The sequence below is a fragment of the Antennarius striatus genome, chromosome 13 (genome assembly GCF_040054535.1).
Source record: "Antennarius striatus isolate MH-2024 chromosome 13, ASM4005453v1, whole genome shotgun sequence".
Taxonomy (NCBI): Eukaryota; Metazoa; Chordata; class Actinopteri; order Lophiiformes; family Antennariidae; genus Antennarius; species Antennarius striatus.
Genome location: NC_090788.1, coordinates 2,196,015 through 2,216,860, shown reverse-complemented (window position 1 = coordinate 2,216,860; position 20,846 = coordinate 2,196,015). Strand labels below are relative to the sequence as shown.

The 20,846-nt window shown below is 45.2% G+C and overlaps 3 protein-coding genes across 5 annotated transcripts; all 3 read right to left on the bottom strand.

The window, feature by feature from the left end:
- Positions 1-179: 179 nt before the first annotated feature.
- LOC137606117 (carbohydrate-responsive element-binding protein) lies at positions 180-11,936 on the bottom strand. Of its 2 annotated transcripts, XM_068331208.1 has the most exons (17): positions 11,306-11,936; positions 9,961-10,067; positions 9,757-9,839; positions 9,587-9,676; positions 8,808-8,849; positions 6,454-6,628; positions 5,741-5,821; positions 4,650-4,801; positions 3,930-4,557; positions 3,759-3,832; positions 3,237-3,507; positions 3,049-3,164; positions 2,349-2,471; positions 1,847-1,974; positions 1,611-1,734; positions 678-807; positions 180-598 (listed from the first exon to the last, which is right to left on the bottom strand). In XM_068331208.1, exons 1-17 carry the CDS (start codon positions 11,644-11,646, stop codon positions 435-437), a joined length of 2,829 nt encoding a protein of 942 aa, XP_068187309.1. In that variant the 5' UTR covers positions 11,647-11,936; the 3' UTR covers positions 180-434. The 2 variants fall into 2 exon arrangements, with proteins under 2 accessions (XP_068187309.1, XP_068187310.1); XM_068331209.1 differs by lacking the exon at positions 8,808-8,849.
- Positions 11,937-12,131: 195 nt separating this feature from the next.
- c1qbp (complement component 1, q subcomponent binding protein) lies at positions 12,132-14,352 on the bottom strand. The gene is made up of 6 exons (XM_068331431.1): positions 13,985-14,352; positions 13,476-13,626; positions 13,313-13,406; positions 13,123-13,218; positions 12,871-12,996; positions 12,132-12,769 (listed from the first exon to the last, which is right to left on the bottom strand). Exons 1-6 carry the CDS (start codon positions 14,235-14,237, stop codon positions 12,620-12,622), a joined length of 870 nt encoding a protein of 289 aa, XP_068187532.1. The 5' UTR covers positions 14,238-14,352; the 3' UTR covers positions 12,132-12,619.
- A 1,174-nt stretch (positions 14,353-15,526) lies between these two features.
- Positions 15,527-20,634, bottom strand: dhx33 (DEAH (Asp-Glu-Ala-His) box polypeptide 33). 2 transcript variants are annotated; one of them, XM_068332003.1, is made up of 12 exons: positions 20,257-20,634; positions 19,783-19,997; positions 19,428-19,655; positions 19,161-19,331; positions 18,839-19,024; positions 18,604-18,715; positions 18,299-18,458; positions 18,124-18,212; positions 17,903-18,030; positions 17,625-17,828; positions 17,460-17,546; positions 15,527-17,377 (listed from the first exon to the last, which is right to left on the bottom strand). In XM_068332003.1, exons 1-12 carry the CDS (start codon positions 20,465-20,467, stop codon positions 17,069-17,071), a joined length of 2,100 nt encoding a protein of 699 aa, XP_068188104.1. In that variant the 5' UTR covers positions 20,468-20,634; the 3' UTR covers positions 15,527-17,068. The 2 variants fall into 2 exon arrangements, with proteins under 2 accessions (XP_068188104.1, XP_068188105.1); XM_068332004.1 differs by having other exon boundaries at positions 19,783-19,943.
- Between the last annotated feature and the right edge of the window lie 212 nt (positions 20,635-20,846).

Below are 20,846 nucleotides of genomic sequence, written 5' to 3'. Positions count from 1 at the left end.
TATCAGTAACTTAAGGAAATAATATATTACACGCAGCAAAGATCACCTGAGATGATAAAGGAAATGAACATAAAGGCAGTTGTAAACTGATTCCCAAAGCGTTTTTGGCAGACAATGAAGTCATTCAGTCACAGTGACTGACATCTCTTCAATTTACTAAAGACAATGATTTTACTGACTGAGAATGAATTAAGTTTATATGTATTGCAAGTATATAATAAAAGGTCATCATAATGGAATCACACAGAGTTCACAAAATGTTTGGGTGTACTGGAATACATTCTGTTTTTTGCAGCTGGTGAGTTTTACTGGACTATGATTAAGCAGAGCTGAGCTTTAAGTCTTTTTCCACAAGCCCTCATCTGACTTCCTGTTTCCTTTGCATCCTGGCGACTCCTAGTTAAGTGTCCGGCGGGTCTGCTTTGCCTTGCGGGTCACATGGGGCGTGTGCTGTCCCTTGCTGTGGGCTGTAAGGAGTGATCCATAGATGTAGCGTGGTCGCCTTGGGTGACGGCGAGGGTGGCTTGCTCTGGCAGCAGGCTGGGATCTGTCAGGATAGCCGTGGTGGTACTCAGGAGACGGAGTGAACTCAAAACCACTGGAAAAAAAATAAGAAAATCGGATCACAACTCATAGGTAGTTGCAGGAATATAGTTTTAGATCTATACTGGACTCACTGGGTCTTAGAGCGGGCAGAGAACAGTGCTGGTCCAACCAGGACAGAGTGGATCTACAGAGGTCCTCCACACTGGCAGTGGACACCATTCCGTTATAGGATTCAAACAGTGGCTCGATGATGACACTGAACTGAAGTCAAGTTGAGGAAAGAACTCATTAAACCAACTCTTTGGAGGCATTGCTTCACTTAACCAACGCTCGAGATGAGAAGCGCCGTCCGTGGAGAGACGAGAACACAACCGGTCGAGAGTGGGAAACGCTTCTGTTATTATGATGTCGTGGAGCAATGCATGGTTTTAATATCCGCAGCCCGATATATGCACAATCCCATCGGGAACCACAGACGCACCTTAATATTCATGCACACAAAACAGCCTCAAGGTGTTTCTGTGCAAAGATATCAAATCGTAATTTAATCGAATTATCTTTAATGCAAGACGGTGTGGGCCAAAATGGATCAATTTTTCTTGCACCTGACATTTGCAGTACGCATAGGAATTCTATTGTCCTTATTACAATGAGATCACCCAAAATAACGTATAAAATACAATCATAAATGGATGTATAAGAATCTAATTAAAGCTAAATTTCTATACAATCACTTTTTGGTCACATTCCATCTCCAATGTCTGTAAAAGCTGAATATTATTGGTCTTTTTTTTCCTGCTACACTTTCAAAAATGTGGCATCATTAAAATTCTGTGTTCTTCCAAGTTAGGGTAATGTTTCCAGTTTAATTTGCTCATTTGATATTCCTCCAGATTCTGCAGAAGCCAGTTGATGCGGCAGCCAGCAATACAAAATAATACCTAACAGCCTCATACAGGAATATATGAGTACATTTAGCGCTTAGCCTGCAGATCATAATTATATGCATTTTTATTGAGTTGAGTTTGTGCCCAAATGAATCAGATTTGCACTCATAAGGATACGATCCAGAACTTCCAGTTTTGCAGCGTCTGCGCCTGGACGTACTCTCTGAACCTCTGCCTCATGTGGTCGAAGCGTTGCCGCGTGATGGGGACGCCGGTGGCCGGTAACTGCTGCTGGCAGGCGCTACGGGAAGAGACAATGAATCGGGAATGAACAAGTTCACCCCAAGCATCACCACACACACACACACACACACACACACACACACACATGTACACACACAAAGACGTCTCACTTGATGTCAGAGTTCAGCAGCTGGATCTCCTCTCTCAGCCTCTGGGCCTCCTCGTGCAGCAGAGTTCTGTCCTGCTGCATCTTGCTGATGTACTCGGCCGTCTTCTGCAGCGTGGTGGCTTTGCTGATCTGCACCAGTGACGCATCACAATTATTCACTAATACGTGGGACTGCCCGGGTTGTAATTATGACGTGTATCTTTCGCTGCATTCACAACTTCTTTTCCAGGTTAAATGCACATTGTGTGCCAGCCGCCCTCTGGTGACGCTCTACCACATTTCAATGCAGCATGTATTTGACTGCGGATGAAAAGTGCCAGCTAACCGGGTCAAATGTGAGGACGCATTTACTAAAAATACATTCACTACTCCATATTAAAGCTATAGCGTACGTGCAGGTGAGTTTTCACGACGGTCAAAAGTCCACTAATTTAAAATGAGTTATTGATGACTCATTTGATCGTTCCATTTCTTTTTGAAATGGAACGATCCCTTTTCTTTACCTTTATGCTGGGTTGAGAGCTGAGTGTCGTCACCAGGCTGTGTAAAGTGTCAAAGCCCAGTTTGATGTTGAAACGCCTCTTCTGCTCTGCAGAGATGTGGGTTATCCTCCTGGTCTCTGTATGCTGCAAACAACATGGAAAGATGGCACAATTCAGTTCATGTAAGGATTCACAGAAAGGCACAACTTTCCTCAATTCAAATTTCACTGATCTCTCTTCATTATATTAAAAAGCCTATCACTATCACAAAAGTATTTGTCATCAAAATAAATCAAAATATGATAACAAATGACAAATTTATGGTTTTCTTTTCCTTTTCAATTGTGACCCGTCAAATAAAATGAAAGAATAGCGTCATGGGGGCATCTAAAAAATGTTCAAAAAATTAGGAATCAAGAGCAAAAAATTCTGAAAAAAATTATAATAATAATAATGGAAAATTGGTTTTTGGTTGACCCATTTGTGGGACGTACGAGAATTCCCTGGTAAAGGTGCAGTTCGTAGAATAAAATGAGCTTTTAGGTAGGAAAAGGTTCAATGACATTCTGAAGCTGCCCAGGGACTCAACGTATTGAAAACCTCGTCGCTCCGGTGGCAGTCACTCGGCGATGGTATTCTACGATTAATATAAGGAACCAATTTCATACCATTCTGTACTAAAATACAGATATAAATAAATTGAAATGACACCCCGTCCTACCTTACTTGATTCTATCTTTCCGAGTCCCGTGAAGCCTGAGTGTGACGATTCTGGGTTGGAGGATTTATCCAAAGGGTTTGGCGGCGACGTTTGGCCCGGATATCTGGGAAAATTCACTAAAAGAAAGATAAATAATTCAGGAAGTCTCATCATCTACACATATCATCATTCACCAGATCAATACAGACCTGTTAAGCTGCTCCTGTCCGTCCCATACAGCTGGACGGGGGACAGTTTCTCCGTCTTGGGGACGAGGAGGGCCGAGCTGGTTTGCGTGGAGCCGTGTGTGAGCAGAGCGGACACCGCGGAGCCTCTGGAGGTGCTGGCGTGAGGCCCGTTGTGACCCAGAGTGGCGCTCTGACTATGCAGGGTCGTCAGCACCGGGATCCCTGCAGGCCAGCTGGCGCCGTGCTGCTGCATCGATGAAGCTCCTTTCACAAGCGTGCTGCCGCTCGACTGCTACAGAAAACACGCACAAAAGCATTTTAGAAGAGACTAACAAATTTCGAGGTCAAGTTGATTAAAAATGTGACAACAAATCTTACAATATTAAAGAATTAAAAAAGAAAAACCCAAACGGACTTCATGCTAAGCTAAGCTAACTCATGGTAGCTTCAATTCCCACATAAAGTCGAATCAAACTTCTGAATCACATTTCCAAAAATGTCAAACTGTTTCACGATGGTAATAAATTTCTTCTTGTTGCTCACCGAGGAGCCGGGGGATGTTGACCTCTGACCTTTAGCCGTCACCAGGGTCGAATCGAATCCCGTGGATGGCTTCCCTGTAAGCAAATAAACAAACAACAAACAACACAACAACGTGGTTTCGGTTCTCCTGACAGAGACGCGACCTTTTGCTCGTTTTCACGACTGACTCACGTTCACGAGTGCCGGAGGAGAGCAGCTTCGCCAGGCAGCTGGTGGGTGTGGGTACGTGGATGGACGGGGGGTCAGGCGCAGCCACGGGGGGAGGGCCGGCTGTCCTCACCCCCCTTGTCTTCTGTTTGTGCTTGCCTCTGACCTCTGTCGCCGCCACCTGTTCCGGGACGGAGAAGCAGTGGGGGGCCGTGACGGAGGGCAGCGCCGCCTGGACCTGGTCCGACGCCGCCGCCGTCACCGTCGGGTAGCTCAGAGGGTGGCAGGACGCCTGGGGGTACGTGCCCCCTGGGTGGGGGTAGCTGTGAGCTGGTTGCTCAGATCCCTGCACGCCCATGGTGGAGGCGGTGTGAGTGATGACGGTGGGGGTCACGCTGATGGTCGTGCAGTAACCAAACTTGCTGCACGGCAGCGGGTACAAAAAGGGGACGTTGGAGAAGGCGGGCTGCTCGATGCTGGGGGTGTAGGCGATGGAGACGGGGGGATCGGGGTACGACTGGTGTTCGTATGGAATGGCGTCCGACACCACCCTGGATGATTGGTAGTCGCTGCATTCCGGGTCCAGCCTGGTCGGTTCTGGACGGGTGTTGGACGAGGATGGCGGGGGTAAGTTATCCGACGATAGACTGGGCTGAAAAAAAGAACGGATTTTCTTATTTGTTCATTAATATTTCGGTGATTTCTACTTTTTAATGAGTATTTTGCGTTAAGGACTGGCGGTACCTGAGTCAGCTGGGTGTCGATAAGCAGCTGGGGGGTGGAGACCACAGGAGAGGGAACTGGAACAAACTCCACACTGGACGAGCTCTCAAAATAGCCACAGTCACCAAAACCCATTTGCTCGTTGGGCTGGACCCGGTAGTTCATGAAGATGTCTGAAAACACACGCACACACACACACACACACACACACACACACACACACACACACACACACACACACACACACAGTTCCGCCTCAGGAAACCTCAACGAAGTTCATTCCTGTCAGGTCACACACTGACTGCAAGAGTCTGAGAGAGTTTGAATGAGTCGAACAAACTCGTACATCACATAAATATTAAATACCCCCCCCCCCATGATGACGAGCCTAAAACGGTGTGGAGATAAATACCAGAAAGAGTCTCCGACAAGTCGTCTGTGTTTCCACCGAGGGGATTAACAATGGAACACTCTGAATAGATTGAACTCATGACTGTCATGCTGACAGATGCTAGCTAGGGAGACAGCTGATCCCAGAGAACATCCAGGGCAAGGGGAACACACACACACACACACACACACACACACACACACACACACACACACACACACACATACTCACACAAACACACACTACAGGAGAGGGCAGCAGGTTGTGTAGGGCTTGTAAAAGCATCACAAATATCCCAACCATGTGCCTCCTGGGTAAAAGGACCGAGCTCCAACCTGCTTCCCCACAATGTTCCAGCCGGCTAACATATGCTAACATATGCTAACATATGCTAACATTCAAAACAAGGCACCCTTGTGACAAAATCATTCCACTGATCCACAGGAGGCAGTGACGCACCAGGATACGCAGCGACCCAAGAGAGAAGAAGGCGGCAAAATTCAAAAAAAGGCGGCAAAAATTCAAAAAAGATGCAAAAATGCATTTACCTTGTTGTTTTCAGCGTGTGTGAGAAAGATTTTGTTCCTTCTGTTTGCTCATTTTGAGGTTTTATTTGTGTTAATGTGATGAATGAAGGTCTCCACTAACCCCAAGAGGTAAACATGTATTTTCTTTCCAGAGAAATAAATTATTGTTGCATTGCAACCGGAACAGAGATTACCTGGTATGTCCATGAAATCATCCAGATTGGGCTGAAGGGGCGTCAATCCAGGCTGGATCATATCAGCGTTGCTTGTGTATGCTGAGGAGGAAGAAGAGGAAGGAAACTTTTATAATCTGGAATTATACCTAATTTTAATGCGAGTCTTCCTTTCCTTTGTTTACCTACGTGACTGTCAGCTGAAGCAAAGTTACACACTCTGTCAACAAGACACACACGTTTCGGAACTCTTTGGCAAAGGAAGGCTAAGCTAAGCTAATCGGACTCTAATAGACAAGAAAGGATCGACAGGAAAATTATTTTCTTCTTGTTTAACTTGATGGAAGGAAAGCGAGAAAGTAATTTAGCATATTCTTTCAAAATAAAAGACAATTAATTGATAATTAATAAAAATATTATTCTATTTATTTTTGTTATATGTATTTACATTTGGTAAACACTTTACATGTGATTGCACTCACTATGGCAAATTATATAATATCTAGTTATGATCAAAAAAACTAGATTAAAGATTCTGGATAAATACGAACAACCTGGGAGACGACGCATTCAAACGACGTGTAATTTAACCTCGCCGCGTCATCCCGAGGCCGCGAGGCCGACCTCGGAAACACTTTAAATCATCTGATGCTGCGTTTCAAAACCGCTCTGAGGCCGGTGGCAACAACACGGCGGAAGGTCACGGTGGAAAATTCATCAGGCTGCCGACTCACTGTCGTGTCGCTCGCCCGCCCAGGGACACGGTTTCTGCGTCATGGTGAACAGGGTGTCGGAGATGTCGGACAGAAGGCAGTCCAGGTCAAACATGTGGGCCTCCGCTGGAGCGGCCTGCGGCTCCGGGTACATCTGACTCGACCATTTCTCCAACTTGGCCTGGCAGATCTGACCCTGGAATACATTAGGAAGACAGTTTTTTTTTTTAGTGGCGGGAAGGATCCTCATCGCTCCGGATGGCGTTAAAAAAAACAAAAAAAACAAAAAAACCAAAAATAATGCATTTTGGATCTCCAGCGTTTGGCCTCGCGTGGATTTTTCTTTTAAAACATCGCAACAAAAGTGTTCACCCATGAATCCGTATTTAAAAACAATGCAAGCTCACTAAATCACACCACAAAAAGCGACACACACACACACACACACACACACACACACACACACACACACACACACACACACACACACACACACACACACACACACAACGTTGCACTTCTTGCAAATGCATTTCACCCACAATCACATCACAGCTTTTCAAGCAAAAAAAAAAAAAAACAACAACAACAAAAAAACATGCAAATGTGACATTTTTTCCAAGTGTCCTTTCAGGTTTTTTTTATAATCCAATAAACAGACTCACGGAAAAATCCACAGCTCCAGGTTGATGTTTTCCCTCTCTGACAGAGATGTTTTCTCCCTGATCTTCTTGTCTCTTACGCTCCACTTCTAAGTGTGAGGCCACATTTATAGGGAAGCCCAGCCTGAGCCGGAAACTGTTTTGATTACGTCTAAGCGACACATTTATTCATTTACCTCCCAATTTGTTTTCTCTGAGGCAGACTGTAAGTATTAAAGTGAAATAAGCTAAGATTGCTGTGTGCACATGTATATGTGTGTGTGTGTGTGTGCAGTGCATGATGAAAAAAGCACGTTTGACATATTGTTCAAAAACACTAGCCCCTCACAGGTTATCATTATGTCCGCTTTGTTCATTTCTGTATTTCGATGTCTCACCATTTCAACCGGAGCAGCAGTCTTTTGTCCCTGACCTAATTCTGGCAGTCACACTCACGTGAGGGCACACAGGTGGACCCGAGGGCCCCCACCGGCGCCGAGCGCAGCTGCCTCCACCTCGCGGGAGAGCGGCTGGTAATCTGTCACTTCCGATGGGAGCTCTTAAAGGGTTAACGGGGGTCGAGGAGGCGCATCACGCCGACGGGAAATGAGTTGAAATGGTAACGTTTCGAAGGGATCGCCATCTTTTTTCACGCTCACATTTAGCATGTTAGCACATTAGCACTCAGATTATGTTAGAAACAAATGGAAATCGGAGATTAAAGGAATTACTATTGTTAGTTCTCTAAGGATGGAGCCACAAATGAAAGATTACGGGTTGTTTTATGATATATTTGTGCATTAAACTCGCGGAAAAGTTGCGTTCTCTGCACAAATTAAATTATTTCGGATTGTGGATTTTGGGGTTGAATTTAAATTTATATCAGCAAATCCCATTTAAAAAAAAGAAACTGATCAAAAACTGGAATTGCAAAAAAACAACAACTCCAGTGTTTTGCACGGATCACGCTGTGAGAACACGGAAAGGAGGAAAAACCTGCTTTAGTGATCTTTGACCTGTCAACGTGATCGCTGATACCGAGCCCTCTGAGGTGCCGCCGCATACGTTCACGCGCACGACGGGATTGGAACGCGATGACACAGTAACTCAGAGCGAACAAAAACAGAAGAACGATGATACCAAAAGGTGAACGACAGAACCTGGGGGGTGGGGGGTGGATGAGACGGTGGTACCCGTGAGGGCACATGTCACATTCTCCTGTGATTATTCTCATGAAAGAGCCGTTTCCCTTAGGGTCCCTCCGTCCTTTGTCTCCTTTTGTTTGTTTCTTCCACCGTGACGTCACCGTCATCCTCGCAGCCCTTCTGCTGCTCAACTTTTACAAAGCAGAAGTAGGTCAGATTTGATTAAAAAGACATAACGTTTTACAGCTATTTCACCGGGAATAAAGATAAAGCCTGGCTAGTGCTGGATGCATTGTCGCCGTCACAAATCAATATGTGTCGATTGCCTACAAATTTGAGGCCGTGACGCAGATTGTTTTGCACATTTTCTGCTTCTTCTTCTTTTTTTTCCACGAGCACTTTGACCGTCTTGTTAAATCCATACGATGAAACCATCCAGTTTGAGGAACGTATGTTCATCTCCAACTGCCTCAAGGCTAGAAAAAAATCACTGCCTCTGATAATCTGGGATAATCGGTCAAAATAAAGATTTGTCTGCACGCCATGTTCTCCAAAAACCCTGAAGACGTCAGAACAACTTCATTCGTACCTCTTGCAGCATTGACAGAATATCATCCTTCTCTTTCTGAAGCTGCAAAAGACAAGAAGAGAGGTTTGATTTAGATATAAACGAGGCTAAAAGCATGCCGGCAGCATGTGTGACATCTACCATCCTCTCTAATTGGTTTAGAGATTTGCTAATTCACGCTAATCACAACTTTGACCTTATGATGGTGCTGCAAATCACCAAAGTTCAAACGGCACACGTCAAATAAAAACCACCCAAAGATTGGACGGAAACCACAAATGTGAACCTCAGGGAGGGGATAGAGGAAAAGTCGGGGCATTACCAGAGACATTAGGGGTCTATCATCTGGTAACCATGAATATCTGAAGAAAAATAATCTATTTTATTAGGATAAAACAAAACTTTACGCTGCTGGCGGTACTACCAGAAGCTCCAGGGATCCCAAAAGTCTTTCCAGTTCATCCTCTGTGGACCATTTGGAATCAATTTTTGCAGCAAGTGAGAAAATACCAACATGTGTCAAATATTAAAGAGTAGTTTGCAATTATTGATTCATTTTAATTTAAAAAAAAGCAAGACATAAATATATATTACTTAATAGGACCGTTTGGAGATCGAACCCATTCTCGCTGACACGGCCTCAAAAGTTGACGATGCTCCACATTCCTGAGCAAATTTTACAAAAGCAAGAAAACTCCAAAGAGGTCAAAGGTCAGAGTGAAGCGGCGTGTAAGGATCAATAAGATCAATCATCTGGGAGATTTCACGTCTGATCACAGACAGATGAATGGTGCGCTCACCCTCTTCTTGTAGTAAATCCTCCACTTGTGATACTCCTTGATCACCACCTCGATCCTCCGCTTCCAGTAGCTGCCTTCTAACACGATCGCCTGTCGGGGGGAAATCACGTTAAAAAGATTCCAGCTTTTAATTCATCGGCCTGATTCTGTAGAGGAAATATCTCACTCACTTCAGGCTTGCGGTGCGAATCGGCCTCCGAGCCCTCCAGCGGCGTGACGAAGCCGCACACCGAGTTCTTCCTCCTCTCCACATCTGGACACAGATAAAGGAAATGATTTTTTTTTTTAAATTATGGGATCAAATTCGCCGTCATGTTTTGATGGATGCATCTTGTGTGAAAAGAAAGTTCAAGCTGAAGAACCGGCGGACTCACACTGAATGAACCAAGCTCTCCAGATGGCGTTATTCAAACGGATCTTATCCCGCCACAGCAACCGCAGACCCTTAAAAGACTTCCACTTGGGAGAGACTATCTTACCGCTGCAAAATAAATTTTTTAAAAAAAGGACACACATCAGAATTTTATTTCCAAAATAAGAAATATGAAAATGTATTTTGTTTGTTTGACCAGCTGCTTTCATTTCTCGATGCTCCTGAAACACAAAAACCGGCCTCGGCTCCTCACCCTCGTTTCAAATCTATCAGAATTTTGACTAATGGGTTCCGATCAATTTGTTCACCGTTTGTTCCCAGTGTCCCTTCTGCCCGCTGAGTGCTGAGAGGAGACCACCTAATGGGAGGCTCTCAGGGAGTTGCTAGGAAGCCTGTGTGTGGGGGGGGGGGTCGGTTTCAACATGCTTTTAATGGACTGACATCCCTGCATGTTACACACTCTTTAACAGCAGAGGCAGCGTTTTACTGGGGGGGAGAAAAAAACATTTGGGGGAAGAACTGATAAACACCAGTTTGGTTAATGAGGGAGGACAGACAGACAGTAAATAAGGCTACGTCTGGGATATAAGAGCCCTATAGTTTGATGCAGCTGTCATCAAACTATAAAAGAAATAGAAAACGACCCCCACCGGTCGGACAGATGTCTTCTTTGGATCAAAGGTTGATGGGAAGTTGTGCAAACTTTTTTTTAGAACAGAAATAGCCTCTGTTTTCTTCTTCTATAACTCACAAACAAGCTTTTTGGGGAAACGCTGGAGTAAAAAAACACAACTGGGGTGTTTAACTCTTAATTTCTGGTTTCTTTTAAAGGATTTAAGGTGAATCCTGTTTTCCAGAACGATATTTTCCCGTTTTTAAACCGTCAGCCAATGGATCCGTGGTGGATCTTCCCTTGTTTTCCTTTCCTTCGTGCTCTAATGTGTCCGGCGTTCCCAACCGGAGCCAAAGTCCAGCTTTCAGTGAAGATTTTCCAAGTTGTTGCACAAGAGGCGGCAAAATTCCTCTTCCAACACATCCACACGACTCAACCCTGAATACTGGTTTCACAAACAAAGATCTGATGATATATATTTGTTGATATTTTCATGCAGGGGACGCTTCTCATGCAGTAAATTAATGAGGAATCACTGCAGGGGGGGGGGGGGTTGGAGGATTTTTGACAGCCTCAGGGTTGCATTTCAAAGTTCTAAAGACTTTCAAATCTGAGAGGATTTTAAAGGAAAACACTTATTTATGCAATAATTTGAAAGTGAAAATGAAATGTGACTCATTTCTAGAGAAATACCCCCCTCCCTCTCTCCTTTCCCTGAGTGATTGGAACCCACCTGTAGGCGAGGGACATGCAGTCGAACAGGCGGGTCAGAGTGGGGTCGATGCTGAGGCTCCCGGCGCTGAGGGGCCCGTACCGGTAGGTCTGGCACCAGGTCCGGTTCACCGTGTCGGACGCGCCGCTCTTCCTCCTGCGCGCCGCAGAGTCGCTGTGGGGCGAAGACACCATGAAGTGTCCGCTGTGGATGACTTGCGTCCGGGGGAAGCCGACGGAGCCCTCCCGGGGGCCCGACACCCGGGAGGGCTCCGCATCCGAGTCCGAATCCGAGGAGTCCTGGAGCCTCCCCCGTCCGGCCGGACACACTCGCCCCTTGGCCGCCATGGCGTGCGCTTTCATTCAGATTGAACTTTCTCCCAGAGTGATTCCTTGTCGTCCTCCCTCCTTCCTTAACCACCCCCACCACCACCACCACCACCACCTCAGGCGCCGGAGATCACAATATCCTCAAACCGATGGGCCCTGAAGGCACCGAGGCCCCTCAGGAGGAACAGCTGTTTTTCGCGGATCTGACATTACGCGCGGACCATTGCGCAAGAACCATTGTCAACATGTCAGCTTCCAGTGGTGGTAAAGTCCTTCCGATCATTAATGACCGGCGGTAATTATTAATAGACTCGGAATTATTTCTAAACAGCAATATTGTACCGGGGGAGCAGCGATTTGTGTGTCGGTTACTTATCAATATCTTTATTTAACGCATCAGGTACGTGTAAGAATTTTGCTTTTTTGAGTTTGTTTCAAATCATTTTGAGTGACAAATTTTCTTGGCTTGTTATTTTGACTGTGGAATGTTTTTTGGTACACAAAAATAAATAAAATCATTCACTCGGTAGCAAAATAATTTATTTCACACCAATCTTGTTTTCTGGAGACATGAATTTTTTAATGTTTCAGACTTCACATATGATGGTTCCGCGTCTTATTAGGGCTCGTACGGCTGTCGGAACCAGAAGCTGGCACAAATATCAGAAAGTTATTAATTTAAATGAAATTTTGGATGATTTAGTTTAACTTTCGCTTCTTGAAAACGGCCTACTTTCATTGGCTTTCAGAGAATTTAATGGAACAGACGAGGCGACGGGGCACATTGTCATCAGTTGGGGCTCTGTATATTTTTAATGAGTGGATCTCTTTAACTTACAAAACAACAACAAAAAAACATTCAGAACCAATCTGCAGCAACATTAATGTGATGACTTCTCACACAGGCAATAAAGCAACTGTTTCACTCATCTCGAGTCCATCAATCAGTGCAGCAACAATTACTTTATTACCAATAAAAGTGATTTTCATTTGCCTACATTTAACATTAATGACCCTTGACAAAGCTCTGAAGGTCTTCCAAGAATCTGATGTATTCTTGATGCTCGACCCCAGTGCTCAGTTCCATCAGTTCATCGGCAAACGTGTTGTCGACCCCCCGATCGGCCAGAAAGTCCATCAGGTGGTCATACAGGGCCTGGAAGACACACATACGAGTGGTGATTAATGCGCCTCCAGAGGGATGAGCTTCTTCATTCACGACTGTGTGTGAAGTCAGCACGATCACTCGGATCCTACCCAGTCCAGAGAGTCTGTGTTGAGGGTGTAGCTGGTCTCCTTCCACTCGTCATCTCCATCAGGCTGGAAACTGACCTCACGTATGGCAAAGATGTCGCTGTCCTCTTCCCCTTCGCCTCGACTGATCTACACGGAGCGGATTATTGAGGAAGGAGTGAGAGAAAAGAGACTCAGGGCTTTGGAAGAAGCAAGTCATTACTATTTCAAAAAATCAACAATGTTAGATGTTCACTTTGTAATCTTCAAGTTTACCTCATCTTCAGGGAAATTGCAGTCAAACACCAAGGAATGTTTTGAATCCTGTTTTTTTACTTCAACGACAAAATTTGGCATGGACAAAATCTCCGGCTGTAAAGGTAAAAATTGATAATTAATCGCAAATGTGGGTATTTTACATTTTTTTAAAAACCATGCAGTCCTGGAGATGATTTGTGTAGCCCACCTCTTCATCTGCTGATTTCTGCTGACTTTTTTCCTCTTCTTCCTCCTCAAAGTTAGGAGGAATGCTGTTGTTAATATTGAATGTGACGGTGATTCTGTAAGAATAGACAGTTAAAGGTCCGGTTCGTCCGCCTGATGAAGAATCACAAGCAGGTTCTGCTCACTTTTCTCCTGAGACGTTCTTTGTGAGTTTGGCCTCGGTGCCGTTCATCTCTAGCTCCCATCCTCCAGACATCTTAGGAAGACTTTTGTGTTTCTGGATCTTCACCTCCTCTTTGATTTCATCAGACAGGAAGTTGATGAAGGCTTTGTCACCTGTTTATAAAAGAGAAATTTGAAAATGTATCCTGTAGCAAATAAAAATCAGATGTTATTTCCTGTTTCCCATCAAAGTTTCAATGAGAGAGCAGTTTAACATCTTCATTACTAGTTCGGCTAAAGACGAATCAATGCCAACATCAGCTACCGGCAGACAGGGATGCTAACCCATTTGGTGACTGGGAAATGTGTTGTTGTTGTTTTATTTAAAAGACAAAACGATTTAGTGTTACAAGCATTCTTGAACGAGAAAACCAAAGATTGAATACTTTAAACACATTTTATTCCCAGTCATAAGGAGGTTAATACTGTTAGCTAGCTAACCTGTCAAAGGACTTCACCGTAGCGGTCTTACCTTCAGTGTGCAGCCCCTCACACCCACACAACACCGATGGATTCAGGACTTTAGTGGTGAAAAGTTTCGGCCTGTATCCCGATGTGGTTCCGCGGTTATTCATCACCCACAGGGAGCGGGTGAAGGGCCGGGTTGTGGCGGAGTTTGGAGAGCAGAGGACCGGGCATCTGAGCGGCAGGACCCGGGCTGTGGGCGCGGTGGAGGAGGTAACGCGGACGGCGGCTCCGACAGCACGAACAACCGACTTTAACATGACTGTAGTAATATTAAGACGTGTAAAGAATAAATTAACGACCGCTTTCAGTGACGGACTGCGATGTTGCTCCTTCAAGATGGTGCAACACGTGTGGAAGGACACATTGACCTGACTGTGACCTCCGCACCGGAAACAATACAGTACTTCAACGGAGCGCGGAGGAATAAGCGGAGAAAATAAAATTTTAAAAAATTTCCATAAATAAATCACCAAATATAATTAGAAAATTATCATATAAACAATAATTTTATCTTAATATAAAACTTTAGTTTTTATCGTGTTCTAAAAAAAATTTCAACATAGAGTGCTCACAACCGATAGCGCCCCCTGTGGTGGAATAAGGGAAGGTTCTAGGTTTTGCAGTTGAGAGGAAAATAATTCAACCCTTATTTTGTTTTTTAAACTTTTACAATAACGAAATCAATCAAGATTACGTAAAGCAGAGATAAAACAAATATAAATCGATATAAATAAAATTTTTAAAAAACTGACTGCAGTCTCAAAAAATGTCTTGTCATTAGCAAATTAGCTGCTGTGACCTGATGCAAAAGTGATGCACAGCCAGACACCTGATTCTGGAAGTGTTTCTGAGGAATTCTAGCCCATTCCTCATGGGTAAAGAATCCAGGTTGTGCAATATTCCTGGTCATAGTTGTTATCTGTTATCGTGATATCAAATATCACAAGAGATATTCTATGGAATTAATATTCAAAAGCCAACAAAGTTAACATTTTGTTTTATCGCTTCAGAGGACAGCTTCTTAAAATTTATACATTTTGTATAGATGAAGGTGTTCGGGTTTTGCTCTGAACAAAACTGTCTTTGGTTATTTAGCTCGGTTGAGAGGTGTATCCTCAATGATGAGACAAATTGCATTCCAAAAAGGTTTAACGAAGAAATTCATCAGTTTAAAAAGTTGGTGAGGATACAGACGCAGCAACAAACCTCTGGAGAAGAGCCCCGAATGTTCATTGGCCGTGATCTTTATAGTGTTTGGGTTAGACTGTCCTTGAATCACCAGCTGCCTGACTCAGCCTCACATGTATCAGTTTTCTATGTTCTGTACTTTTGTGTTCAGAAAATTATGTGATAGACAAGATCTAAGTGTTGTGCTATTTGTGTTTGTGTAAGCAGATGCGTTTTGTGGTCGTTTCCATTGTTAAATGGAAATTCCCAACAAACGTGAGGATTAGAAACATTTTTGAGATACCTGGAGTCTTTTAAAGGCTTTTTGTTGAATGTGGAAAAACCTAAATAAAATGAAGCTAAAAAGAGGCATGGAATATCGTTCTTTTATTCCCCATCACATTTAGTAAAAACATGACATCCAGCTGTGAGAAACGGGAATACATGTAGATTTGAATCAAATCTCACATTAGAATGCTTCCTGACCAGCAGCAAAATCCAAAAACAAGTCTCATGTGTGCCGTGTTGCATCATTTAAAACCTGCTTTCATTTAAATGAGGAGAATCAGCTGAAGTGTTCAGACAGGAGGCCTTGCTGCCAGAAGAGGGAGTCGCTTTCTGTCTTTTAGATCGACGAGATGATGACTGTTAAAAAAGCATCTGGCTCTGACTGCGTACCCTCACACAAAGAATCACTCATTGAGAAACAGACTCCACTTTTATTAGAAACTAAACCAGTACTGGTTTTTGTTGCAAGACTGAACAAATTATATTAAATATATTCTTAATAAACTCTTCCAAGGCGTGCATTTGATATTACAAACATCATAACATGCAGCTCTTAAATGGCCTACTTTTCCTTTGTGATTTGAAAAAATATCTTATAAAGCACATCATCTGTAAGAGATTAAAACACGGAACATACATCCTCTTAGTAACGATGCTCTACGGGAAGAACATGCATTTGGCATTTCTAAAAGTTGAAAAATTGCTTCTTATTTGTAGACAATAGTGTAAAATCCTGAGACCTGGAGTAAAAAAAAAAAAAAGGACAAAAGTGTCCATCCTATAGTTCAACAGAGTGAAAACTCTACAAAGTTCAAGATAATCATTCATTATTATCTCCATGCATTGCATACAGTAGCTGTCAGCATTCATCTGTGGTAATTCTATGTGGAGATTTAATAATATACATGAGCAGAGAGCAGAAACCTGGAGGATAAGGCATGCTGCTTCTCCCGACGAGCGCGTCTTTGGAACGAGTGATCGACTGAAGGCATGCACAAAGAGGAGAAATCATGTCACCGCGACATAATAAAAAACCTTATGTTTAACTTGAAATCTAGGGATTTTCCAGCATTTTAATTTGATAATTTTACAGATTAAGTAGCTACTGACTGTCCTGATTTAGAAAAGAAATATGACTGTATAAAAAAATGCATGATGGAAACATTCCAAAGGAAAAAAAATTCAATATTATTCCAAATTAAGTCAAAAATATCCATTGCTAGAGTCGGTCTATGATAACTTTCTAATGTGGTTAACCCCATATGATTAAAATGCACGCAAATAGGGAAATAAGTGACGACTCAAAAAGCTTTTTTTTAAAAGTTTTAAAACAGGAGGCCATTTGAGAAGATGAAATACCATCGGAGAGAAGAAACAGTTTATAAAATCTGAGCGACAGTCGATGCAGATTCCTTCTGCAGATGCACACGCCAAATGCGTGTGGACTGGGAGGTAGTAAAATCCAGAGAAGTTTACCACACAGAAAAGTATTCTGGTTTGATCGGCGCTTCTGTGAAATCAAACGTCTTCAAATCCGAATCGAGTCTTGTGAGGAGAGTCCGCTTTTTCAGTTTTCCCTTCCTTGTAGAACTTGATTTCCTTGCGGTGATGTACGTCAGGCCTGCCTCTCCGGTTAGCTCTTCGTAGGGCGGAGTTTGCGTCCGAAGTAGTCCGGCGCTGCGTCCAGCAGCCAATCGGCGTCCACCAGACACAGGTCTCTCATGTAGCAGCGCGAGGTGTGCAGCAGCTCGTTGAAGATCACGTACGCCGGCTTGGCCTGGAAGAGGACGGACGACGGGTGTATGGCCACGGGCTGGTGGGTGTGCAGCGCCACGTAGCTGCCGTCCAGCTGCAGCTCCGCCGCGTTGACGAACATCCCGCGGGCGAGGCAGCGGCGGACGTTCCCCGTCTCTGCGCCGCACGACTCCAGCTTCAGATTCAGCTGGTGAAAGAAGCAGGAAACGGGTTCGATTCTTGTTTTTCAAATGTTAGATGCAGAGATCGACGTGATTGAGGCGCGTTACCTTCAGGCAAATCTCTCTGAGCTGAGCCTGGACCTCTTTCACCAGACCCATGTTCCTGCTGTTGACAAAGTTCTCCCGGCACCATTCCTGAAACAGGAGAAACATTCCGGGTCGTGAAAAGGCAGCTCGGCTGCCCCCCCCCCCCACTCTTCCTCCTTCACTCACCTTATTCCCGCTGACTTTCTTGAAGGACCTGTAGATGTTGAGCAGCGTCATGTGGTCTCCTTCGCTGGAGCTGAACTTCTTGCGTGCGGCGAGGACCTCTTCCCGCCGGGCGGGGGGGTTGTACAACACGGTGTCCACCGACAGCAGGGACACGATGCTTAAAATCTCCTCCGAACAGGAGTAGTCGGGGGACAGCAGGATGGTCTGTGAGGGGGGGGGGAGGGTGTCAGGACATCGTGACGTTTCCTGCTTTTCCAAACAGTTGGGTTTTTTTTTACTTTAGCGTATCGGGGCTCCAGGGGGAAACTGGCCATCTTCTTCCCCAGAGCGGTGAGCAGAAGCTGACCGTCCTTCTTCTCCACGGCCCCCAGCAGCTCTAGATGCTCCACGGCAGAACGAACGGCCTCTAGGATAAACACGAGGATGGGTCACAATCAAGCCCCCCCCGCCCACAGGATGACAGGAAGTGGATAATAATCCACCGTCTGCCGCGTCTTACCAGGAGAAGGCTTCGACATGAAATCGAAATTCATCACGTCTGGGATACCCAGAGCCATGAGCTGCAGCATCACACCGGCTAGGTTACACCTGCAGGAAGGAAACACGACAGTTCACCCGGGTGTGACTGACGCAAATCGACACGCAGGAGAGGAATGAGCCGGGGGGGGGGGGACCTCTGGATCTCTGGGACGGTCATCGGGATCAGATTGTCGAATTCCTGCTCGGTGTAGAGACGGTAGCAGGAGCCGGAGTCCTCCCGGCCGGCTCGGCCCGCCCGCTGCCACGCCTGGGCTTTAGAGACCCGCTGCACCGCCAAGACCTCCAGCCCGCTGTCTGAGAGCAGAGCAGACGTGTTTGGTGAACATCAAACACACAACGTCTGACCACGGTCTCAAACTTGAATTCTGCCGCCTTGATTTATTTAAAAGGCTCCGTTGGATTTGTTTGCTCTGCACACAACAGACGTGAGGAATCTAACCAGGACTGAAACGTTTGGCCTTCACCATCCCCGTGTCGATGACGTATTTGATGCCTGAGATCGTCACCGACGTCTCTGCGATGTTGGTCGAGAGGATGACCTTCCTGCAACCCTGGAAATAGGAAAAAGAGGGTGGGTTAGAAGACAAATCTGCAAGAATCACCTTTGAAGAAGCAAAATGAGAGGAACACATGATGACAAGGCAGCACAAACACGTCTCTCCTGTTTACTTTACCTTGGGAGCCGCCTGGAACACCCTGAGCTGCTGCGCCGGGGGCAGCGACGCATACAGCGGGATGACTACCATGGGACCGCAGCTGTCGGGTAGATGTTTAGAGATGTCCCGGCAAGTCCTGGCCAGGGACTCGATCTCCTCCTGACCCGTCAGGAAGACTAAGATGTCATGGGACGGGGGGGCCTCCTGCGAGCAAACATCAAGAGAAATACTAATACATTCAGGCGGGTTCGCCGTGTGCTCAGAGCTGTGTTTCCTTTACAGCTAAAAGTGAAAGTGTTCTTTCTTTTGTTTGGATTCATGTTGAAACTACAAAACCGACCTGATGGATTTGGAAGATGGAGACGAGCGCGGCCTGCAGGTAGTCGGACTGGGGCTGCTTGGTGTAGTAGATCTGAATCGGATGCTGTCGGCCCTCCAAGTAGAGCACGGGCGACTTGTTGAAGTACTCAGAGAACAGATCCACATCCATGGTGGCCGACATCACGATGACCTGTGTGGGTTACATAAGAAAAAAAAAATTATGACCATGACCCACCAAAGCAGAGGAAGAGGTAGAGAAAATGAATGAATGAAACCGTCCTCCCACCTTCAGGGGGATCTTATTCAGTTCTCTGCGTTTGCGTTGAGCGGCTTTAACCACGCCAAACAGCACGTCCGTGTGCACGGTCCGCTCGTGAGCTTCGTCCAGGACCACCACGGTGTAGCGCAGCAGCAGGGGGTCTCCGATGGCCTCTCGCAGGAGCATGCCGTCCGTCATGAACTTCAGCTTTGTTTCGAAGGAGGTGACATCCTCGAAACGCACCGTGTAACCAACCTGTCAACGGATTCAACCAAAAAAATCATGTGTTGTGTGGGTCAAACTGGAACAACAAATCTGGCATGAGGCCACAAGCAGTGACAGATGACCATCAGGTGTGGAGGAGAGAGTTTATGGGGCGTACCAGTTTTCCAAGCTGGGTCCTCTTCTCCTCCGCCACTCTTCCAGCCAGAGAGATGGCAGCGACCCGCCGGGGCTGAGTGATGGCGATGATACCCTGCCGTCCGATGCCGGCCTCGTAGAGATACTGGGGGATCTGCGTGGTCTTCCCTGAACCGGTCTCCCCTGATGAAAGCAGGATATGTTCAGTCAGGTAATGCTCAACAGGAAATGCTGCTTCTAGAACAAAGTGGGAAACCACTAAGTTAAAAATAAAAGTAAAAATTATATATTAAATTATATATATTTTAAACAATAATATATAATATTTTATGTAATATTTTAAACAATAATATATATTTTAAACAATAATCATTCAAATAAGTCGAAAAGATCCACTAAAGGCTGCTGACGTCATCACTTAAAGCCCGGATGTTTTGAAGTGTTCGCAGCTAACGCTAACGTTTGTAGCAGCGTTAGCTAGCAGCTAACGCGTTACCTATGAGGATAGCATTGTGGTGCTGCCTCAGCTGGTTGAGCAGCTGAGGTTTCGCCTGGTAGATCGGAAGCTGTTTCCTCTGCACGTCTATCGGAGTGGCCGCATTCCCTTTAGTAGGCAGCAGCATTCCAGGCTTGTTCTTATTGTGACGGAAAAACACGGACCCCGGCTTGAATTTCTTCGCCGGAGGAGGGTCGGGGTCGTGGGGCATGATCTAGAAAAGGTGAAGCTGATCAGCAAAAAAAGCTTCGCGGCTCTAAATTTGAGATAATTTCAATTCCAGATCGGAATAAAAAGTTTTCTCAACCTCGCTGACGCACAGGGAAGCGTCAATGCGGATGTTTTGCTGCCTCTGCAAAGACGTCCCCACGCGGTAGAATTCGGCGCAGGCGTTTGACGTCATAGGAAGGGAGGAAATTTTACCCCGGGCACAGACTGACAGGAATTTGCACGCGGTGCGGAAATTACCTGTTGCCCTGATCCAAAACGTAAATTGTAACGTAAATGAAATATTTAAAATTCCTAAATAAAAAAGAATCAAAACCAGAAATGTGGGGACATGTTTTTTTGTATTAATGTCACATCACGTT

Coding starts and splice junctions, on each gene's coding strand:
- c1qbp (XM_068331431.1), bottom strand. CDS start 14,237: ATGTTAAAGTCGGTTGTTCGTGCTGTCGGAGCCGCCGTCCGCGTTACC. Junction 13,627..13,984: donor TGAGGGGCTGCACACTGAAG/GTAAGACCGCTA, acceptor TTTTATAAACAG/GTGACAAAGCCTTCATCAAC. Junction 12,997..13,122: donor GCAATTTCCCTGAAGATGAG/GTAAACTTGAAG, acceptor CGCTCCGTGTAG/ATCAGTCGAGGCGAAGGGGA.
- LOC137606117 (XM_068331208.1), bottom strand. CDS start 11,646: ATGAAAGCGCACGCCATGGCGGCCAAGGGGCGAGTGTGTCCGGCCGGA. Junction 6,629..8,807: donor TTCTGTCAATGCTGCAAGAG/GTACGAATGAAG, acceptor AATGTATTCCAG/GGTCAGATCTGCCAGGCCAA. Junction 2,472..3,048: donor GAAAGATAGAATCAAGTAAG/GTAGGACGGGGT, acceptor TGTTGTTTGCAG/CATACAGAGACCAGGAGGAT.
- dhx33 (XM_068332003.1), bottom strand. CDS start 20,467: ATGCCCCACGACCCCGACCCTCCTCCGGCGAAGAAATTCAAGCCGGGG. Junction 19,656..19,782: donor GGACCCAGCTTGGAAAACTG/GTACGCCCCATA, acceptor ATCCGTTGACAG/GTTGGTTACACGGTGCGTTT. Junction 17,829..17,902: donor TGGAGCCCCGATACGCTAAA/GTAAAAAAAAAC, acceptor CCCCCCTCACAG/ACCATCCTGCTGTCCCCCGA.